Source organism: Poecilia mexicana, unplaced genomic scaffold, assembly GCF_051168715.1.
Source record: "Poecilia mexicana isolate PSO_F unplaced genomic scaffold, ASM5116871v1 scaffold_23, whole genome shotgun sequence".
Taxonomy (NCBI): domain Eukaryota; kingdom Metazoa; phylum Chordata; class Actinopteri; order Cyprinodontiformes; family Poeciliidae; genus Poecilia; species Poecilia mexicana.
The window spans coordinates 10,182,390-10,202,435 of NW_028263392.1; the positions used below are offsets into that span (position 1 = coordinate 10,182,390).

The 20,046-nt window shown below is 38.3% G+C and overlaps 2 protein-coding genes across 4 annotated transcripts in view; one reads left to right on the forward strand and one right to left on the reverse strand.

The window, feature by feature from the left end:
* chchd3a (coiled-coil-helix-coiled-coil-helix domain containing 3a) overlaps positions 1-8,689 on the reverse strand; it is a 62,000-nt gene extending 53,311 nt beyond the window's left edge. For both annotated transcript variants that reach the window (XM_014984966.2, XM_088003458.1), the window contains exons 1-3: positions 8,456-8,689; positions 5,838-6,089; positions 5,291-5,384 (exon numbers count right to left, since the gene is read on the reverse strand). In XM_014984966.2, coding sequence (XP_014840452.1) covers positions 5,291-5,384; positions 5,838-6,089; positions 8,456-8,536 — 427 coding nt within the window. In that variant the 5' untranslated portion in view covers positions 8,537-8,689. The remainder of the gene's footprint in view (positions 1-5,290; positions 5,385-5,837; positions 6,090-8,455) is intronic.
* Positions 8,690-13,494: 4,805 nt separating this feature from the next.
* The window catches only part of exoc4 (exocyst complex component 4), a 113,710-nt gene continuing 107,158 nt past the window's right edge, over positions 13,495-20,046 (forward strand). The window contains exons 1-4 of one of the 2 annotated variants that reach the window (XM_088003353.1): positions 13,495-13,633; positions 14,976-15,165; positions 16,276-16,470; positions 18,754-18,947. In XM_088003353.1, coding sequence (XP_087859479.1) covers positions 13,554-13,633; positions 14,976-15,165; positions 16,276-16,470; positions 18,754-18,947 — 659 coding nt within the window. In that variant the 5' untranslated portion in view covers positions 13,495-13,553. The remainder of the gene's footprint in view (positions 13,634-14,975; positions 15,166-16,275; positions 16,471-18,753; positions 18,948-20,046) is intronic. The other variant, XM_014984960.2, reaches the window with a different exon arrangement.

Below are 20,046 nucleotides of genomic sequence, written 5' to 3' on the forward strand. Positions count from 1 at the left end.
TTCTGTGTAACATGCACTTTCCAAAGGACGAAGCAATAAAAATGACACGCACATTTTAACTATTATGATGCATAATGCTCTAAATCATCTTTTAGGTATGCCAGAAACACATAATCCCGAATGCCCATACAAGTTCAAGTACAGAGAAAAAAAAACAAAACGTTTTTTCACTTGAAGCACAACAACAAACAAGAGTGGAGGCGGGAAGCTGATTCTCACCGCAGAGAGTATCCACGACGACAGTCGACTGTCCAGAGCACCTGAAAATAATATCCATCATGTCTGGCTGCAATTCCAAGTACTATTCATCTCACAGCACAGGAGTCTGAAATTGTTCCCGAGGAGCTGCCATGATCACTGGTAATACAGTCATTTTAGGTGAATATTAAATCACTATGGAAACGGTTACAATTAAAAAAATAATAATTGTGCACTGTTAGATCTTTGGAAATGGACATACTACTGTTAATGACAGATAATGAAAGAAAATATGTTACATTATGTTAAATTATCATCCTTAGTATTTTTGATAGTTTTTTTTTTATTTTTTCATTAAAAAAATCTAATTTTATTTCTTTTGATCACTTCTGTGTGTAATTTTTATCATGCTTTTCGCTCACTAACAAATCATTGAGGCATTGGCGGTTTCAAATATGGGGGACAGGCCAGAAACCGCCTTTATGTAATGCATTACTAAACTTGAGGTGGGAACAGTAGTGCGGGCTTCAGGGGTCTTATTTGCCCAAACAGGCTATAACTGTTTCTGCATTGAGGACATCGTAAATTAGGTTTATTTACAAAAATGTAACAAAATATACACCTGTGTATAGCCACTGTAATATGTCATCATCCTGTTGACATTTGTGTTTTTGCCAAAACTTGATTATATATGGAAAAATTTATACTTTTATTTTTTTATCAACAATTAAAAATACATTCACAGAGCACTGCCTCAAGTATATTTCCAAGGTGTTCAAAATTCAGGAAAGCTTAGACAATTCTACGTTTCCTCTCCGGCTTTCCACAGAGAGGCTTCAGATTGCTGGCGAGTCCACAGGGTCGGCCACAGAACAGGTTCTAATATGATAAACACTGTCTGGGGTCCTTGAGGGAGGCCGTTTGGGTCAGAGACAATTCCAGATTGACAGAGACCTTGTCAATCTTGAGTAGGACATGTAAATGTTAAAAAGATTAAAAGCTCATCATCTTTTTAAATGCTCTTTTTCCTTCCCACCAATAGCTGGGCCCCATGGAAGAACCCACAGAGGAGGTGGCGAAGCAGTGGAGCTCAGGCTATTGGCAGTAGAGATAATAGACAAAGGCAAATTGCATTTCTCATCAGAAGTTTCATTAACCCCGGGACCCACACGGAGGGCATAATCTGTAACATTACCACTTCCTCACGTTTCTACCTCGCGCTTTGGTCGAGTCACTACACACCTTCCACAATGCCCAAGAAAGAATAAAAAGGACAGGAAAAAGTGCCAAGAGCAAGTTTCCAACTTATGGTAGTACAACTGCAATCATATCATTTTCTTTCTAATCAGACTTCTTTGGTAATGTAATCTCAAATTACAGATTGCAACAAAAAAAAAAAAACTTTTAGTTATTTTTTTCACAATAATAACGATGCTACAAAGATGTAGTTCATCAGTGTCCACTTTATGCATTTGCATTTTTCTTTGCCTTTCTCATCTTTCCATTCTCTTTCCTAACCCCAGGAGACATTTTTAAACAGACTATTAGTCCAGGACTGTGTGTGGGCCCTGGCATATGAATATTTATAGCATATTGGAGAAGGTGTAGGAGGTTCAACCTTGACTATGGTGTAATCAGCACACATACTTACTCAGGGCATGATTTAGAGACAGCCGACCTGCTGAGAGCCTCACTCGATACCCAACTCTCGTGGACACACATAATCAATGTCTGCCTCATTAAGGTCGCACCCTTTGAGAATTGGGCTGAACTTTGTAACATTTTTAACGAGATTCACATTCACATTCATCACACCTTCCTTTTTTTTCACTCCTTAAAAAGAGTGTGCCCAAGCATGATCAATCGAATAATTTGACTTTTTCCCACCACTTTTACAATAGTTGGAACGCAGTATCTTTCTAACTCTTTGAGGTGACCTCCCAAGGCTAATACTGTGAATGTCAACACACAATATATGTGGACAATGAATGAGTCATATGCTAAGTTAAAGGACAGTTGTAGCAACGGTGCTATGAAAAAAGTCGCCCCAAGTCGACACTTTCTTTGTTCTTTTTTGCTCTAGTTTCTTGTGAAATATTCAACACTGATTCTTGAAGTGGTTTAGATAGAGTTTTGGATCCATTCACCTACGACACAAGTCAATGGTTTCTTCCATAAAAACACCTCAAGACAGGATTCAGGCATTTTTTGTCTGTCTTTATGCATTTTGATTTGCAGTGACGGAGGTTGAACTCGGCATGAAAATGTTACGCCCCAACGTACCAAGCCGCAGGTAGCCGGAGGTGAGCATTGTTTACGTTCTATAGCAGTGAGAGAGGGCTTTGTGGGTTGAGGCAGTGCTGTAGTGATGACGCATTGCTGATGCAACCAGCCAGCCGAAAAATGTATAAGCATAAACAAGGCTCAGAAGTCTTTTCTGATGAGAGGACTAAGGTAAGACACATCATTTAAATTTAAAACATTTGCTCAGTTCTTTGAGTGTAAAGAAGACAAGTAAACACATGAGCCATGTCTTTCAAATGAGACGCCTAAATAATTGACGAAAAATAAAATGTTTGGTATATCCTAATTTTTCATGAAGTGAAGATACTTTCCAGTGATAATGAACTTGGTGACGTTATATAATTCAATGAGATAATGCCATATGTACCTGATGCAACATATGGCATTAAATTGTGAATGTGTGGAAGACCTGCATTTCAATGTGGTAGCTGCAGCACAACATACAATAGTGGTCTGCAGAGGATAGTCAACGGAGCTGGAAAGGTCACTGGAGTGTCCTAACCCTCTATCTGTCCAGAACATATTTCAGAGCGGCTGCAGAAACAGAGTATTGAACCTTTCTGTGTAAACTATTTGAACTGCTGCCATCACATTAATGGGACTGGACCATTAAAACCTAAGCAGGATCCTGCCACAACCTGCTAACATACTGAACTATTAAAACATTGTGATTTTTACAGCAAGACAAATCATATTATTATTTTTATTTTTTTTACATAAATGTGTTGAAAGATCCATAAGAAACTAATCATACTCCCTATAACTTGTAAATAAATTAGATATTTTTTGTGGGCCAAAATAACCTTTTTTTCATAGTATTGATATGACATTATTTTATAAAACTATTGGAAATTATGAGGCTATCAGATCAAGTGAAAATTAAACACACTAAATCCAACACTTACATGCTTCCACACAGTAGTATATGCTTAAAACCTTTCTTCAGATTTAGTAAAAGTCTTGGAAATTGAAAGATATTCTTAACTTAAGGATCTGTATTGAGCATTTGTCTTACACAAATGGTCTGACACTCTTCAGCCAGAGCTCCGTTTCCGACTGCAGGCATGACACAGTCCGCTCTTAAGAACCTAAAACATGCTTTTAAAAAAAAAAAGTGCATTTCATTAGGCCTTTAAGTTTGTTGTATTAAACTGCGGAGGTGTCGTTTTAATCACTGGAGTTAGTGTGGCGTGGCATAAGTTGGCCTTTTTTAATTACCTCACTGACTGAGCACAGTCAAGGATGGAGTAGCATCATGGATGCTACCCTAAAAGGAATCTACTCCCACTGATGCTTCTGTGTAGCATAATGAGCAGGTAACATTCAAATGTCCTCTGTCAGATAAAAATGCAACAATTCTTTGTTTTCTCTCTTTGCATTGAATAAGTAAACACCAGCTAATCCCTGTCTTCCTCCACTCCTTAATTATAAATTGCACTAAATAGTTTGGAGGAGACTTTTTTTTTTATAATACCAGGAAACCATTTTCTAAATCCACATTGAATTTTTTTTTCTCTCTCAGTTCTGAATAGCAATCAAATTACATTCAAATAGTCAAGTTCAAATGTAGAAATGTCAACATTATGAAGAAGAACAAGTGTAGCAAGTAAATTTGTGTTGAACTTCACGGAGAGGCTTTCTTGCTGCTGCAACAAGCTTAGCAGTGAGATCATTTGGAGGCAAGTTACTCAACTACAGCTACCATGAACAAAATAATATGAGCATGTAAGGTCCCATAATCCAGAACGCCACTGACAAATAATCACGCGTAGCCTTTCACAGCATCTTCATTACATGAGATGCAAACATGAGAGACTCGAGTCTTAGATCAGGATTTGAAATCAAGTCTCAAGTCTTTAGGGCACGCAACTAAGCGAGTCTAAAGTGTTTTATTTTTGCGACTTTAGTGCAGCTGATGTTGGAGTCTCAAGTACGAGTTGCTTTCTACGTCAGATCAATGCCCAAGATGTTTGTGTATGGAAACTTCTTAACAGATATTTTTTTATTTTGTCTTGCTGCTTGAAATGGAAAGCAGTTTGTTTTCCCAGCTACAGCAGCTGTCAGAGGAGACAAATCCTCAAAAGCAAAGCTCCAGAAAACTAAGAGAAAAACATAAATATGCTGTTGGTCCCCAATCATTATGTTGCACTTTCAGTAACCTTTTTCATAAAAAAAAAAGAATTAATCATGTCATTAACAGTTGGCGGATGGCAAAAAACTCACTATATGACAGTAGCTACTGCAAGGCCATTCTTTTAAATTAAGACTAATTATAATTGCCGTGAAAAGTTGGAGGCAAACAGCTTAAGGTGGCTTATAGTTAACACCCACACAATAGGCACAATCGAAATGAAATGCAAAACAAATCTATGGCATGTTCAGTACTACATAACCCTTGCCTTCTAATTAAACATGTTGCAGAAACCATGTCCAAGACATTTCAAGACAAAATCATAACCAACAGAAAAAAACATTATTTGAACATAATAGACCAGTTTTTACTCTATGTAGGACTAAATTCAATGAAGCTGCTTCTGAAGTATGTGTTTTGGATAAAGCTAGTAACATAAACTAGAACATTTCTGAAGAAATTTAAACGGGTTAGGGTGGGATTAGGCCCCAAGTGCAGTTCACTGATGTGTCAAAAGTCAGAAGAAACCACTCCCACATTTTCCCTGATAAGTTTCATCACACCCTTGGTATCAGTCAGCTTCATATTACTAGAACACATTTCTAAAGATTTATGCTTCTGTAACATATTCTTTTTGCTACAAGAAATGAAACTCACCTGCTGGTGGCACAGCAGGTGGCGAAACTGGACTTGACTGAGGCACTGCCACTGGCTCAGGGACTGAAGCAGGTGATAATGGTTCCGCTGTGAGCTGGGGAGGAGGTGCAACTGGTTCACAAGAAGCAGTAAACTCAGGCAGGGGAGCTGTAGGTAAAGATTCAGCAGACTGCAGAGGCAAAGAGTCCCCTGAAGGAAGCAAGGATGCTGGCAGGATGGTGATAGGTTTGAAAACAGGAGGGGAAGGGAGGGATTCCGACTTGGGGACGTGTGAAGGAAGAGGCTCAACAGCATGAGAAGGAGCAATTGGTTTGATTACTGAGGGAGGAGAAGCGATGGATTGAGTTAAGGGAGGAGGTGCAAGAGGAGTTACAGTTTCCACCAAATCTGAAGCGTGGCAGGAAGCAGGAGTGAACTGTTCAGTGTGAGCAGGAGTGGGTGCAGGGAGGGTTGTTAAAGGCTCAAGAACAGAAGCAGCAACAGCGTTAGCAGAAACTGAGGGAGATGAATGAGAAAGCACCAAGTCAGCTTTGGCGTTCTCTGCTACCTGTTGTGTGGGAGGTTTAGGAGGAGGCGTGGCCACAGACTCTGTAGCCGATGGAGCTGGAGGTGCTACAGGTTCTACAAAAGGAGGGGAGGGAGGCAAGGAGGAGGCGAGGTCAGCGAGAGGAGGAACAGGTCGGAGCGGAGGTGATGGAATGAGGGATGGTGCCTTTGACGTTGCCGAAGTGGGAGCACCCTGCTGCTGTTTTGGAGGAGTGGCGGGTTCTTTCATGCGCTTGATCACGTTTTCAGAAAGCTGTAAATGAGAACGAAATCTCATGTGAGAATATAGCCAAACATATGACACAACTTCCCACAAAACCAAACTTTGACATTGCATAGAACGATCACAGCTCATTCAATAACTTGCTTAAATATTCATTCCGATTGAACGTTCATGTATTTGATTGGAACTTATTGCGGCGGACTTGACTCGATACTTTGTAGAACCATCTTGCACAGGTATCACATTTAGAGGAAAAAAAGCAAGTGCTCTTCCTTCACACATCCAGTGAGATTGGATGAAGAGCATCTGTGTCCTGCTACAAACTGACAATTGGATTAAAGCTTGCACCTTAGGCCATTCTAACTAAGGAATATAGAGTAACCTGAAGCATTTTAATACAGCTCTTGTTGTACATCTAATGTTTTCTGCCTTGATTCTCCTGTTTTTACCTCCATTTATCCTTAATATCAACCCTGACCAGCTTACTTTTCTCCCTGCTTAAGAAAAAGAACCTTCATCAACGTGTGTCCTCCCTATAGCATACGGGAAACATCCAGCAAGAGCTTGTGCTTCACCCTTGTCATTATCAGATTATGGATTGAACAGTGCTCTGTAAAATGTTCAAAGCTTGGAATGTTGCTTCGTAATCCATAGCCCTGCATTTTGATTGGATTTTATGTAATGCAAGATATGAAAAGTAAATCGGCAAACCACTTGGAAGTGATTCAAACTATTTTTGATTCCAATAATACAGTCCTGAGAGATTGTTTGATGTGCTTGGGAAACACGGACACTTTGAAAATGCAAGGCAGCAGCTGCAAGGCAAAGTGCCTTTTAGAATCTAAGATGCAGGACATTATTACTGAAATACACGGTTCAAATAATGTTTTTCTTGCTCCGTTGATATTAACCAGCAATTTTGTTTCAGCAAAAGTAAAGTACTAAGAAGTGAGTGGAAAATAAAATAGACGTCAGTACGAAAAGAGCATGTTTCAGGATATTTCCACTGTAAACGTGCACCGTCAATGTCAGTGTTCAGGAAAGAAAAAAGCTGCAATCACAAACTGTCTCATCTGGTGGTCATCTAAACATTTTACAAGCGAAGCAAAGGAATTGCCTGCAGGAATCCAAAGTGAATGCTGCACTGTTTCTCTCTGCCAGCCCTTTGGGTCATCTCTTGAACATTTTTAAGAGAGGCATACATTTAAAAAGGCACATCATGTCTCCTTTCAAGAAAAGTGAATGGTAACTGATGAGAGGAACTACTGCTGCTAGTCTGAAAGCAAAATCACTTGCAATTCTTTGTGAAACAGCATTCTGGCTAAAGAAAAAAAAGTGTTCCGAAGTTGCAGCCACGATTATCTTGACAAGATCAGATCACTTCTTAATGTAGTGCCACAAGAAAGAAGGAAAATCACAAGCGTTCTTAGCTGATTTTAGCCCCAAACAGATCATTATTTATATTCTCTGAAGAGGAAAATGCTTCTTATGCTATACATGATGAAATGATAAAAATTCTGGAATATAGGAGAATATTCTTATTAAGAAGATGTAAGTATTCTCAATTCCTAGTAAAAAAAAAAAAAAAAAAAAAAAAGCTTCTTTCTCTATTCTTAAACCAGTGTCCTGTTAAAACGAATCATGGAACAAAGTGATTTTCATAATTTGCCAGGCCTGAAAAACACCTATGGTAAATCAAATTCCATACTTTTCCACTTCTTATAGGAAATCTGGGTTCAAACATCAAAAACATGCAGTACACATGGCCTGAGTGAATGGCAACCTTCATTCAAAACCCGTGATCAAAACCAGGGAAAATGCAAATCCATTCAACTTACAGTAGACAAACGTTATGGAGTTACACCAAACAGGACTAAACAAAAGCTTTCTATGTTGCCCTAACAACTGAGTAATAATAGAGTCAAGCTCACTGAAGTGTTATGTGATCAGCCAAAGCCTCTCAGGCTATATTTAACATCAACTGAGAGTGGCACAGGTGAATTTGTAATGGCAGCCTAATAGCAAAGGCTGCTAATAAAACACATTATGCATATTGTCCTCTGGACAATAAGACAATTAAAGGAATAACAAAACAAGAAGGAGAATGGGGTCAATCTTTCTTTATTGAGATTTCTTTTTAAACTCCACAATTCTTGGACACACTTGCAACTTCAAGTGCTTTACAGTTCACACTGTTTGAAAATAAAATCTCTTTTCCCCCTACTTTCAGCAGAACTTCTAGCACTGGAAGAGTGAGTGCAATGCTTTCACTCTAGTTTAGCTTGTTTTATATTTATTAACACCGTATGCTTACAGCCTAATTTCTGACGGCATATCTGCCTCTGAATTAAAGAAGTAACACTTGTTTCTTTCAACAGGTCTACCCTGTAACTTACCCGTATGCCCTTCACCACTGTTATATTCTCGTTCTCGTCTGACTCGAATGAAACACGGCGGGTACTGTTGTTTGCTCCCATTGTCAGACCGCAGGGTGTCAGAAAAGTCGCTAATCTGGGCTACATAAAACACACAATATAACCACACACTTCTGTTTTTGTCCCGGTTGCCTACAGTCAAGTACAAATGTGGCCCAAACTACACGGCTTCAGAAAAGTGCGCACTTCCTTAGCATGACGGGTTTTATAACAACGTGTAGCATTATTGGTCGAGTAAGTAACCCGTCTGTGTATCGAGGATGCTCATTGGTTGTTGCTTTGAAGTCGGCAGGGTGGTAATGTGACAGGCAGCAGGACTGTTCTTGACTTTTTCGGCTTCACGTGAAGATATTCAATTAGGGGTTTTTTGTTTACATACATACTGTAGTCTGGATGGCAGGTGCTGTCTGTGATGTCATTCAATCATTTACAAAAATAGTCAAAACATTCACGTTTACTTATATTTTAAGTTTTAATGTGTAAGAAATATTTTTACACAATGCTAGAATTAGTGTATTGCAGAAGATAATGTAGGTATACCTGATACATACTCACGTAAAGCCTAATTTTGTCTCACAATAGTACTGTAAAGTTGAAGGAAAAGTATACTTGGTTTTCAGGAGCATTGTGTTTCTCACCTCTAATAAACATTTTGTAACTAAATTAAAACACCAAATCTAATGAATTCCCTCCATTTGATGGAATACACCTGTGTAATAAGTGCAACCATGATTGTTCTTTTTTCTTTTTTTCCTTGCTACTAAATATCCCACAGTGAACTGTTTGTGGAAGCTTTAAATGACAGCAACTCAGGTACAAAGTCGTAGAGAATTTATGTACCAGAGTCTTTGGAAGCTGGTCCGGAATTCGACCACCCTACCAAAAGGTACCAAATGTTGGTAGAGTGACCACAACATTACTGTACTTGACTGGCCAGCAAACATGGAATGGACTATGGACTATGGACTAAGTATCCCATCTTCACACAACAAGAATGTGTTACCAAGTACAATATCTTGTTTAAAATATTTATGTTTTTTCTACTTTTTATTATTACCATGTTACCCCCTTTGTATTTTATTCAATTTGTGTACAGTATTTAACTGTTTGATGGATTTCGTTGATACAATTGTGGCCTTGCTGTTTTTAAATTAAATATGTATCTTTAAAATAAATGAATGATTTGCATAGAAAATGTTTTTAATGAAAAATATTTTGCTTTGCTTTATTATTCACTGTAACAGATATTTAACTGTCACTTTTTGTCTTAAAAAACATGCCACCAGTTACTTTTTGTTTATACTATTTCATAAGGTTATAAATGAGCCCTAAAACAAAGCTTTGATTCCATTTTTATGGCAAGTAAAAGAATAAATATTCCTATATAACAATTATATATGCACATTAATGTAAGTTGTAAAAGCTAATTGGCATTTTACCTACATTCATTAGGAACTGAAAGTGTTATTAGGCAGTGTTTCAACATCATCCAAGAAGTTGTGCGCTAAAAATATACAGAAGAGTTATTCTCATCAAGTTTATAATAAACTCTGACATATTGACGCCAGCATTTTGAAATGGTCAGTTCAGTAGTGTTTTTTTATTTATTATTATTATTTTTATTATTATTATTATTATACCACTACTAAAAATTATTATTATACCACTACTAAAAATTATTATTATACCACTACTAAGAATTTATTGTTTATACTGTAACATCAGAGGAGGAAGGACATTTCTAAATCAACATCTCATGAAATTTACAAATGAAGTCAAGTACTGTTTTTTCTTTGGTTTGTTATTTTACAAAAATAAAAATAAAAAGCGGTATATGGTTTTTGGTGCCGAAATCTTAATCTGGTCTTATTTGAAGATGAAGTGAACTTTGATTTTTGTCTTTTTGAGCTGAACCAAGGAAACATGAAAACACGCAGGTCACTGGTCCCTCATAATTGACGTTTGAAAACAATATTTTAGTTATTTTCTTGATGCACCTGCTTCACACCCCTGTGACTATTTTCCCCTTTTCAATTTATTCTGCTTTTGTATTTTTGTCAATCGCAAACATTTTGGAGCAATAAGCAAAAAAGTAACGAAGAACTTATAAGCAGGAAATAAACATAAAATAAGACTAGTTTTTATTGAGTTAAATGGATTTTGAACATTTAAGTATTTATTTAAAGACACCAGTAACAATTTAGAAACTTGTAACATATTTGTTTTAAAGTAATACACGGGTGATAAAACTACTAAAAGTAATCAAAATGAATCAATCATCCACACTGAAAAAAGCATTATTCATGATTTATATGAGAGTCTTTTGATTCGTTCAGCTTTTTAATATATTTGTGTAAAACTACACTGACAGACTCTCACGCAGTCTCACAGAGCAGAAAACTACAGGTGGAGATTTGATGCGTCTCTAGGAGGTTAGAGCATGACAGCTCGTACGAATAAACCTGATATATTATACACATATCCCAGTGCATGTTTAATAAAACTCTTTTATACCTATTCTTGCATTTTTGTGGAGGCTTTTTGAGCCACGAGTGTGTGTAGATCATGCTAAACAATATGAAAAAGTGGAAACCCACTTAAAAATTTAATACACACGTGCATTGTGCTGTCAGTGATCTAATAAATCTTGTAGACAATAAACACTGACCAAAGGCATTTGTTTATAATGCAGAGCCATTCATCATGGGGTTCCTTTTTAGACATATAAGCAACTTTGAATGATATTGGTTTTGTAGTAAAGGAAGTTCAAACGGCTTTTACACTGTGATGTCATTCCCCAAAGAAGACCCACTGCACTACTACGCTCTTGCTAATGCGGTGCCCTGAGGCTTGCTTTGAAACGCTTCAGGTTTTTCCTTCTTTTTTTTTTTTTTTTTTTTTTTTTTTTTACACACCAATGAGACTGAATGTTGGAGTGTGAAAAAGACTCTTTCTCTCTACATCAGGCTTATCAGAGCAAGAAGGATTTATCTTACCGTCATGCTTGTCGATAATGTTACTTCATTTTATTCATTTCCATCTCTTCAGTGGAGCCAGCTGTAGCTGTAATGTTCAACAGAAGGAAGCAGTTATTTTCCTGCGTGCCATACATGTTTAAGATTTGCTTTAAATTTTTACCTAGAGGTTGATTTAAATGGTATCATGGTCCATCTTGTTTTTGATCATTGTAATGCTCCTTTCCTGCAATTGATCTAATTATGAGATTTCAGTGTTGTTTCTCCAACAGGCAAAAAAAAAAAAAAAGTTATTTGAAATCTGCCTTGAAGACACCATAAGCTTATCTTAATTATTCTGCACATCTTAGCTATCTCAAATATTCAACACACAAACCTGAAAATTTGAGAACATGAATTAGAAGAGAAAAAACATCCTGCTTAATTTTCACTGAATAAAAACTTAGCATCATAAATTCAAAGGCCTTCAAACAAGTTTTTACGACCTTGTTCATCTTTCAACACATGGCTTTTTCAGAGGAAGAAGTTGCTGTTTTACAGCAAATGACCTTGGAGAAAGTAGCCCAGTGGAATATGATTAGTCAGTATAAGGTGAGGTGATAGGAGCTTTGAAACTTAACTTGGACTTGGTAATGGGAGGTGTTTTTCTTTTTCTTTTTTTTAAAAGACAAACAATAGGTCCTGCATGACACAGCAATTGCTTTTTGGGGAGGTGGTTGAGAAACAAAGATCACCCGCAATGTTATCTCATCATTCCACCGGCACATCAATCAGGGCTCAGGCTGCGGGAGATCGACCTCCTTTGCTCCAGAATCAATGCTCTCTTCCATTCTCATTGGTACAGCAGATATGGTGAGAGATACAGGACACAGGAGGCCTGAAACACCCAGTTCTATATGTTCTAAATGGTGGTAGCTATTAACTCACTGACCTTCACTGCCTGTCTCCTTTCTCCTTTGCACTTCCTTGTCAGTCTCAGGAGGACCAGAGTGAAAATCTAACAATAAAGGATTTATCCTCTGTTTTTAGATACTAGAATATATCTATGATAGCACTAAAGGGTAGTAAATTGCATCAAATTTTGTACGTTTTTTTTTCCTGTTTAATTTGAGAAAATAAGCAAGAAAGAACTATATTTTTTTTACATTTTCATTTCATTCATTCTTGCAGGTGTAAGAATTGTGATATTTATCACTGCTGGATGCCATAGGTGACTTCAGACCTGGACACTCAGGGCTGATGTTTTAAATAGCATCAGATCTTATGACAAATATAAAAATAAATAAATAAATAAATAAATAAATAAATAAGTAAATAAATAAAAATTACAAAAATGAAATGCTAAAATAAAAACAATCTCCACGGACTTATCTGTACACCACTGTCAAACATTCAGTTTTTTTTTTCAACTTAAAAACAATGGGTTGTATTCTGTTCTCACAGTATGTGCTATATAGTCTCAACAACAATGTACAGCGTTGAGAAAATAGCAGAAGTTAAGTTCAAAGATCAGAAACACATTTAAGAGCACATATATGTACAAATATTTTTGGGTGAATCAGAAATAAAATAAAACAAAATCAAAATGTTGTTTTATTTTTCCTAAGAAAATCTACTTACTGTATGTGTATTCATGGGTGAAAATTGGAGGGAAAAAATTCTTACATTTAAAAAGCAACAGAAGTGAAAACAATTCAATTGTTAATGAACTTTAAAAAAACAGCAGCGCAGCAACAACAACACAACTTGTCTGCATTTTTGTGATCACTTTCGCTCATCCGCCTCCCCCCAAGTCAAACTCTATTAAAAAAAAAAACAGCCGTAGAACAACTAGGTCTGGATGCACATTTAGCCTACAGCAAGTAATTAATTTTATAACTTCCTTAAAAATTATATTGCTGGGTATAAAAAGGTAACTACATGTGAGCGGGTTACACCATCAGTTCCACAGGATCCTTTTACTGATTCCGCTTCAGCCATAGGAGTTACAATGGCTAGTTTCCACTTTAAAAATACAACTCCCAGAACACCTTGCGTGACCACACGCTCCCTTCTTCCTGTTTGAGTTCTGCAGCTGGAAAAAAATGGCAGCTGAAACAGGCAAATACAGGAGTGCTGTGAGCAAGAACAAAGACCCTTCTGGTCTTCTTATCTCTGTTATAAGGTAAGGTTAATTAACATTTTATCTGCGAGGCTAACAGTGCAGTAAGAACGTGAGAAAAGCTTTTCGCTGTTTATATTTGTAGTCAGATACGAGATGACAGCTAGCTTTGGGAAGCTACATGGGAGGTAGCTGCATCCTTCCTGTGTTATAAACTATCAGATAGAAACAGACGCTCGTTTACCCTGGCTTTTTATTCATCACTTTATTTACAGAAGCACTTAAAATTAATCAACAATTACATTTTTGTTATTTTGAAGAGGAAAGGAACATAATAGCCGCGACGGGGTATTATTTATAGATAGCTAACCTATTATTGTCATCACAACCCAAGGGAAACACAGGAGAAATCTAAAACAAATAATACAAACAAAACAAATCGCGTTGAAAACCCTGATTAACCAAATTTTTCTATATATTTTATTAAGCTTATACATGATAAAACCAACACAATACTGCACAGGTGTTATACACGGTTTTGAAAAGTGTTCACAGACTGAGAAGTGCGGCGTGCATTTGTTTTAAACCCTTCCTGAATCAATAAAAAGGTTTTAACCACAATTTTCTGCACTACACAAAGCTACAAGTCTTTTGGGATGAGTCTACCAGGTTTGTACATGTAGAAACTAAAATATGTTTGTGATCTGATTTGTAAAATTATTCAGCTTGAGCGACTATTGCTGTATTTTGACTGCAGCTCTCAATAAATGCTTATGTTGTTGCCCAAATAGAACGTGAAGTAATACACAAACAACAGCAACCAAAAACACCCCTGCAGCATGATTCCGCCACCACTGTGCTTCACCGTTATTGTGGTTTGTTCAGACCAGGGTGATGTGCAGTGTTATTTTCCTGCCAGTTGTATTTTTTTTTTTTTTCATTTTGGCCAAAAACTTCAGTTTTACTTGGCCTTTGGCATTCTTTAACAATGGAATAACATGTGTTTATGTTTAGGTTTGTGTTTTAATGCATTAATTTTCCCATACAGGTTCACCTCCAAAGTTACTAATTCAGTAACGTTGGAAGATATTTGGTTGCATTTGATTTTTTTTTTTGTTGCTACCAGAATAAAGGGGACACTTCACGATCACGCACTACTTTGTGTTGTCAATGACATGGAATGTCCGTAAAATAAACTGACGTTTGTGGCTGTAATATGAGAGAGTATGAAAAAAGTTTAGTGGTTTGAATAGTTTTGCAAGGTACTGTAAGTATTATGTCCTCAGTCGTGACATGGAGCATGTTTCCTGTGCCAAAACATTCACATCTTTTCACTTATGAATTATTCAGTCAAGGTGCAAGTTATCAAGTTATGTCATATTGCCTTGCTTTGCATCTTATTCAGGACTCTGTCCAGCAGCGATGATGTGCAGGACAGAGAGACAGAGAAGGGTCGTCTGGAAGAGGCCTTTGAAACCTGCGATAGAGATTTGGATAAACTGATTGTTCAGCATTACGCTGAACTCACCACTGCCATCCGGACCTACCAGAGCATCACAGAGCGCATCACCAGCTCCCGCAATAAGATAAAACAGGTACGAAGAAGAACGCCTGTCCTGGGTGATCTGGTCACATCCAGACACCCTTAACCACAGGTGTTAATGTAGATTTTATAAAGTTTTGCCTGCATTAGTTTAACTGTCAGCATTGCGTCTTTTCTCTTCAATGCGATGTTTCCTTTCACTGTGCTTGGAGGTGATTTGCTGTTGTAAAATATCCCTTCTTAATCTTAAAAGAATCTGAACTCTACGGCTGAGTGTTTCATTTTGTTTTTTAGCCAGTAAATGAGTGTAATAAAGATCTGTAGAGCAGCTGTCAGTGAACCGTCGGGTGTTTTGCTGAAGTGTGAGTCTGTGTGAGTTGAAATCTTCCTTGCATTTGTGTTTACAGTAACTTTAGATTGTCAGATTTCCTTGTTTCTGAGAAGGCACACTGAGAAGCACACCATGGGCTTAGAGAAGCCAAATAACTACAAGTATACAGCTGATGCAAATTTCACCATCTATTTGTGCTTTTGCTACAGTAGTTCTAATGTGTTTGTGTTCAGATGAGATATGAGCATTCAGGTGTGAAGTTGTTGGGCTGTTCTGCTTTGACATGATTCAGTCCAAACGCCTGCTACCACCAGCTGTGAACAGCTCCAGATGTCCAAAAACAAGCCCGAGTCAATCAGAGGAGATAAAACAAATCCTTTACTAACTTCCTGTTAATTCAGGCATTTCACGAACTCCAAGGCAACAACTAAAGAATCTGTGATGAAAATTCAGAACCGTTTATTTTCATTTCATTCTGTTGCCTGTGAGCCATTCTTATGCTGAAGTGCTGTTTCCAAGCAGAACTTGGTTTTAATTGAGCTCAGATGTGCATTCTAAACTTTGATCTTATGAGACGAATCTATCTTTCTTCTGTAGTTATTTTAATCTTACAGCTGAAATGAGCCTGAAATTCAAATTACAATTTCTGTCATTCAGAACGAGGACCTTCCCTGTTTAAATTAAAACCAAATGTGGCTGTGGATGCTGTAATTCTTTTCCAAGTCACTTAACGTTTGCATGAAAGCACTAAATCCCCTGAAAATAGCTTTAAAACTTGACATACAGTAGAACATTCTGACCTAATGCTTTTATTTTTCTTCTGTTGTGCAGGTGAAGGAGAACCTGCTGTCTTGCAAAATGCTTCTCCACTGTAAGAGAGATGAACTGAGGAAGCTGTGGATAGAAGGCATTGAACACAAGCACGTTCTCCAGCTGCTGGATGAAATTGAAAGCATCAAACAGGTTCCTCAGCGCCTCGAGACCTATATGGCGAGCAAGCACTACCTTCACGCCACCGACATGTTGGTGAGTAAAGTGTGGAGAAAGTGGAACTTTTTCTCGTTTTCAATGCGCTTTAGTTTTGCCTGTTGACACGTGGGGTAGTGCTGATGGGGGGTTGCCTTTCAGAATCCTCCAACGTGCACGTAAACACAAGTGTTTACAAAGATTGATTCCCTTGCTCCTTTCACCGCTTTAAAGAAACCGTTTCTAGCCTTGAATGGTCCAGCGGGTGCAACCCGCGTCACGTTAAGTGCTGTGAGGCCACCGTGGGCGCGCGCGTACTACATTTGATGTGTTTCGCAGTATCCTCAGCAGGGTGGGTGAAGGTTGGCATTGACAACTAAACGACCGGGCTCTGTGATCTGTCTGTCGCCTTCCTCTTTCCTCTCTCCCGTCCAATGTCACTCCCACACATCTTTCTCCTCCGGAACATGCTAATAATTAGTTTGCTAGAATGGGGGTTATCTGAGGAGGAGGAGGAGGAGGAGGAGGAGGAGGAGGAGGAGGAGGAGGGAAGAGAAACGGTGGCGCAACCACAAGACCGTGAAAAATCCTCTTTTGTGTTGGTGGAAGGAAATGGAACGCCATTCAACCTGCGCTCAGTCAGTACAGTGCGTTTTAGGAGGTTGTAAAAAGTTCAAAGTCAGTTGGATGCATTACCTTTGTCATGCGAACTTTAAATGTGCTTTACTTTAGAAGCAGGCAGCCATTTTACTGCCATCGAGAGAGTGCTCTTAAGCCCTTTAAACAAAACTTTGTTCGTTTTTATATTTGAATATCTTCTTAGTGGCAGTGCTTTTCCCCCCTCTGTTGGCATTTTTATTTGGTATATTTGGTCCAGATTAAATCAGTTCAATTCAGTCAAGCCCATTTATGGGTTAAAAGTCATGAACACAATCCAGACTAAGCTAAATTATAGCACCATGCAACATTACTAAACACTTTGAATCTATCTTGGAGAAATAGCTAATCAGAAACTCACTGAGCCAGGGTTAATTTCAACAGGAAATACAAACAAAGAGTAGATGACAATAACAACAGGAATTTCTCTGTCAATGATCAGAAAAGAGGTGCAGCTTTGAACAAAAACACTGAGTCAGAGGTAGTTTCTAAAAGGGTGATTGTAAAGATGATCAATGTTTTGATAAGTTAAAAAAAACAAAAACTTATTGGCTTCAAAATTGATCAACTGACTTTTTTTTTTTTTGCCCAAATTTTCACGCTTCTTTGGCACCAGTAATCTTACATAATTTCTTGTTGCAGAAATTCGGTCCTACTTCTTCAAGTTATTGTTAATTTTACATGCACTTACTCTTCTTTTTGTACCGTAGCAGACGTTTAATGGCCAGGTACAAACATCCCAGCCTTCTCTTTGGCTCAGTCTCACCAACATTGTGTGGAGGCATTTTTATTTTTTTCAATTTTTTTTTTTTTTAAAACCAGGCTTATCTCTTCAATTAAAATTCAAACTGAGCACTCTTTGTACTCTGCAGTGGCAGCATTACGTCCCAGGGGTTTGGTTTATAAAAACCGACCTTCCCTCTTCGTGCCCCTGTTCCTGTTGTATCGCTAAATCCAGGTGTGCTCAGGTGAAACCCTGCTTGGAGTGGAGAAGCCACTGATAAACCTTCTCTTCTCCTTTGCAAATTCACAAGAGGGTTCAGATTTCTCATTATGCTGACAGGCCTCTTCCCTAATGATGTTAACCAGTCTTCCACACACACACACACACGCATTTACTGGCACACAATCACACACATATAATTAGACAGAGACACATCTGAGAAGTGTGTACCGTACATGCACACAGAGATCACATGTAAAGTCTTTCTGGCGTAGGGAGTTATTATATTTTGCTAAAGGAGGCTGATGATGAAGCACATTAACACATCTCCACTTGCTAGTCTGAGTCTCATTTGCATCAGCACAAACTTGACCTATGCCCCCTGCCCACCATATTCTCCCACCCCCCTTCCCTACATCTCTGTCTGCTAATAGTTCCCTCCTGGCCTGTCCTGACCTTGCAGATATACTTTTTGTTGCTGTATCATCCGTTTTTTTTTTGTTTGTTTTTTTTTCTTGATACGCAGAGCTCCTCATTAACACACAGTTGCAAAAAGATTCATTGCCATGAAAATTGAGAAATGTCATGATTGCATTTTTGTGGCGTGAAAGAGAAATCGATTTTGATGTTTTTAATAAGAAAACGAACAGACTCAGTGCCAAGTTTAACGCGAGGTAATTCTATTCGTTGCAAAGAGTTTATGGCGGACAGCAAAGAACAACACCCTCTTGACTTGCTTGCAGGTGACGGCCGTGAAGTCCCTGGAAGGCCCCTTGTTTCAGGTTGAGGGGCTCGGAGATCTTCGGCTGGAGCTCAAAAACAAGAAGCTCAACATCCACTTGGTGCTCATCGACGAGCTGCACCGTCACCTCTACATCAAGTCCACCAGTCGCCTCGGACACAAGAACAAGGACAAAAACGCCTCTCGCCTTCCGGGGTAAAAGGGGATTTCAGTCGCTCTTAACAAATCATTTCTTAATTTGAAATGATTTGCAGTTTAACATTATGGAGGATTTTCATTCTATCATATTACCTCTCTATCATAGTAGAATATATTGGCATTAAAAACACTGAACTTATTCGACGGTGAAGCTTTCCAGAGTAATATAAAAAATACATTAGAATTAATACGAGGGGTCGGGGGGGGGGGGAGGTTTGCCATTCAGTGTGTATTCATTGTAAGCAATTTCCTTGTCATGGCAACTGACTAAAAGTTTCCAATTATTTTCTGACTGAACCAAAAAACATTACTGTCATAAACAGTTAAGCCTTTTATACATGTTGGTACTGTGTTGCAGAAGCAACAAAGGAGTCAGATGACAAGCATAAGGTTTGTTTGCTGCTGGGAGCAAACACCAGTTTTTTTTTTTCTACTTAAATATAATTGTAAAACATGTAACTTCTGGCAGAGTTGGTGTTGATCTTTGTTTATTTAAGAAACATACCATGCATATGCTATTTCACATGTCCTCGTCTACGTTTTGCTTGATACTGACGGCAAGAGAAGTCGTCCTCCTCGTGTCTCTGACAGTGATCGTCTAAATGACAGCCACTATGAGGTTAACTGTAACCTGACGGCCAGTTTCTAACTTTCGTTATGCTGCCGTCTAACCTATTAGCAATAATGTGCCCCCACAGGCTTTGAACACACATTTGTTGCTTTCGTTTTCCATGGAAAGCATTCATTTAAAGTGCTGTTTGCACTTTTACATGTGTGTATCCGTGGGGGTGCTGTAATTACAGTGGCTGTGGGTTGGTGAGGCACAATGATTTATTAATAAGGGTCAGCTAGTGACAGGTTCTGGCCCTTCTGTATTGGGTTGCCTCTAACAACACACCAGCCTCCATGCAGCCCACTCACTTAACAGGCACACGGTGTTTATGCCGCCTAACTTAACGGTCCTGGATTTGCTTCCCTCCTCGGGGTTGATAAATGGCTCATTGGAAAGCAGCACCATCCTTACCAAACAGAGATGCAAGGTGTTTTCTTCGAACTGGAGATTGTTTTTATTTACACAAGTTCAGGTTCCGTTGAG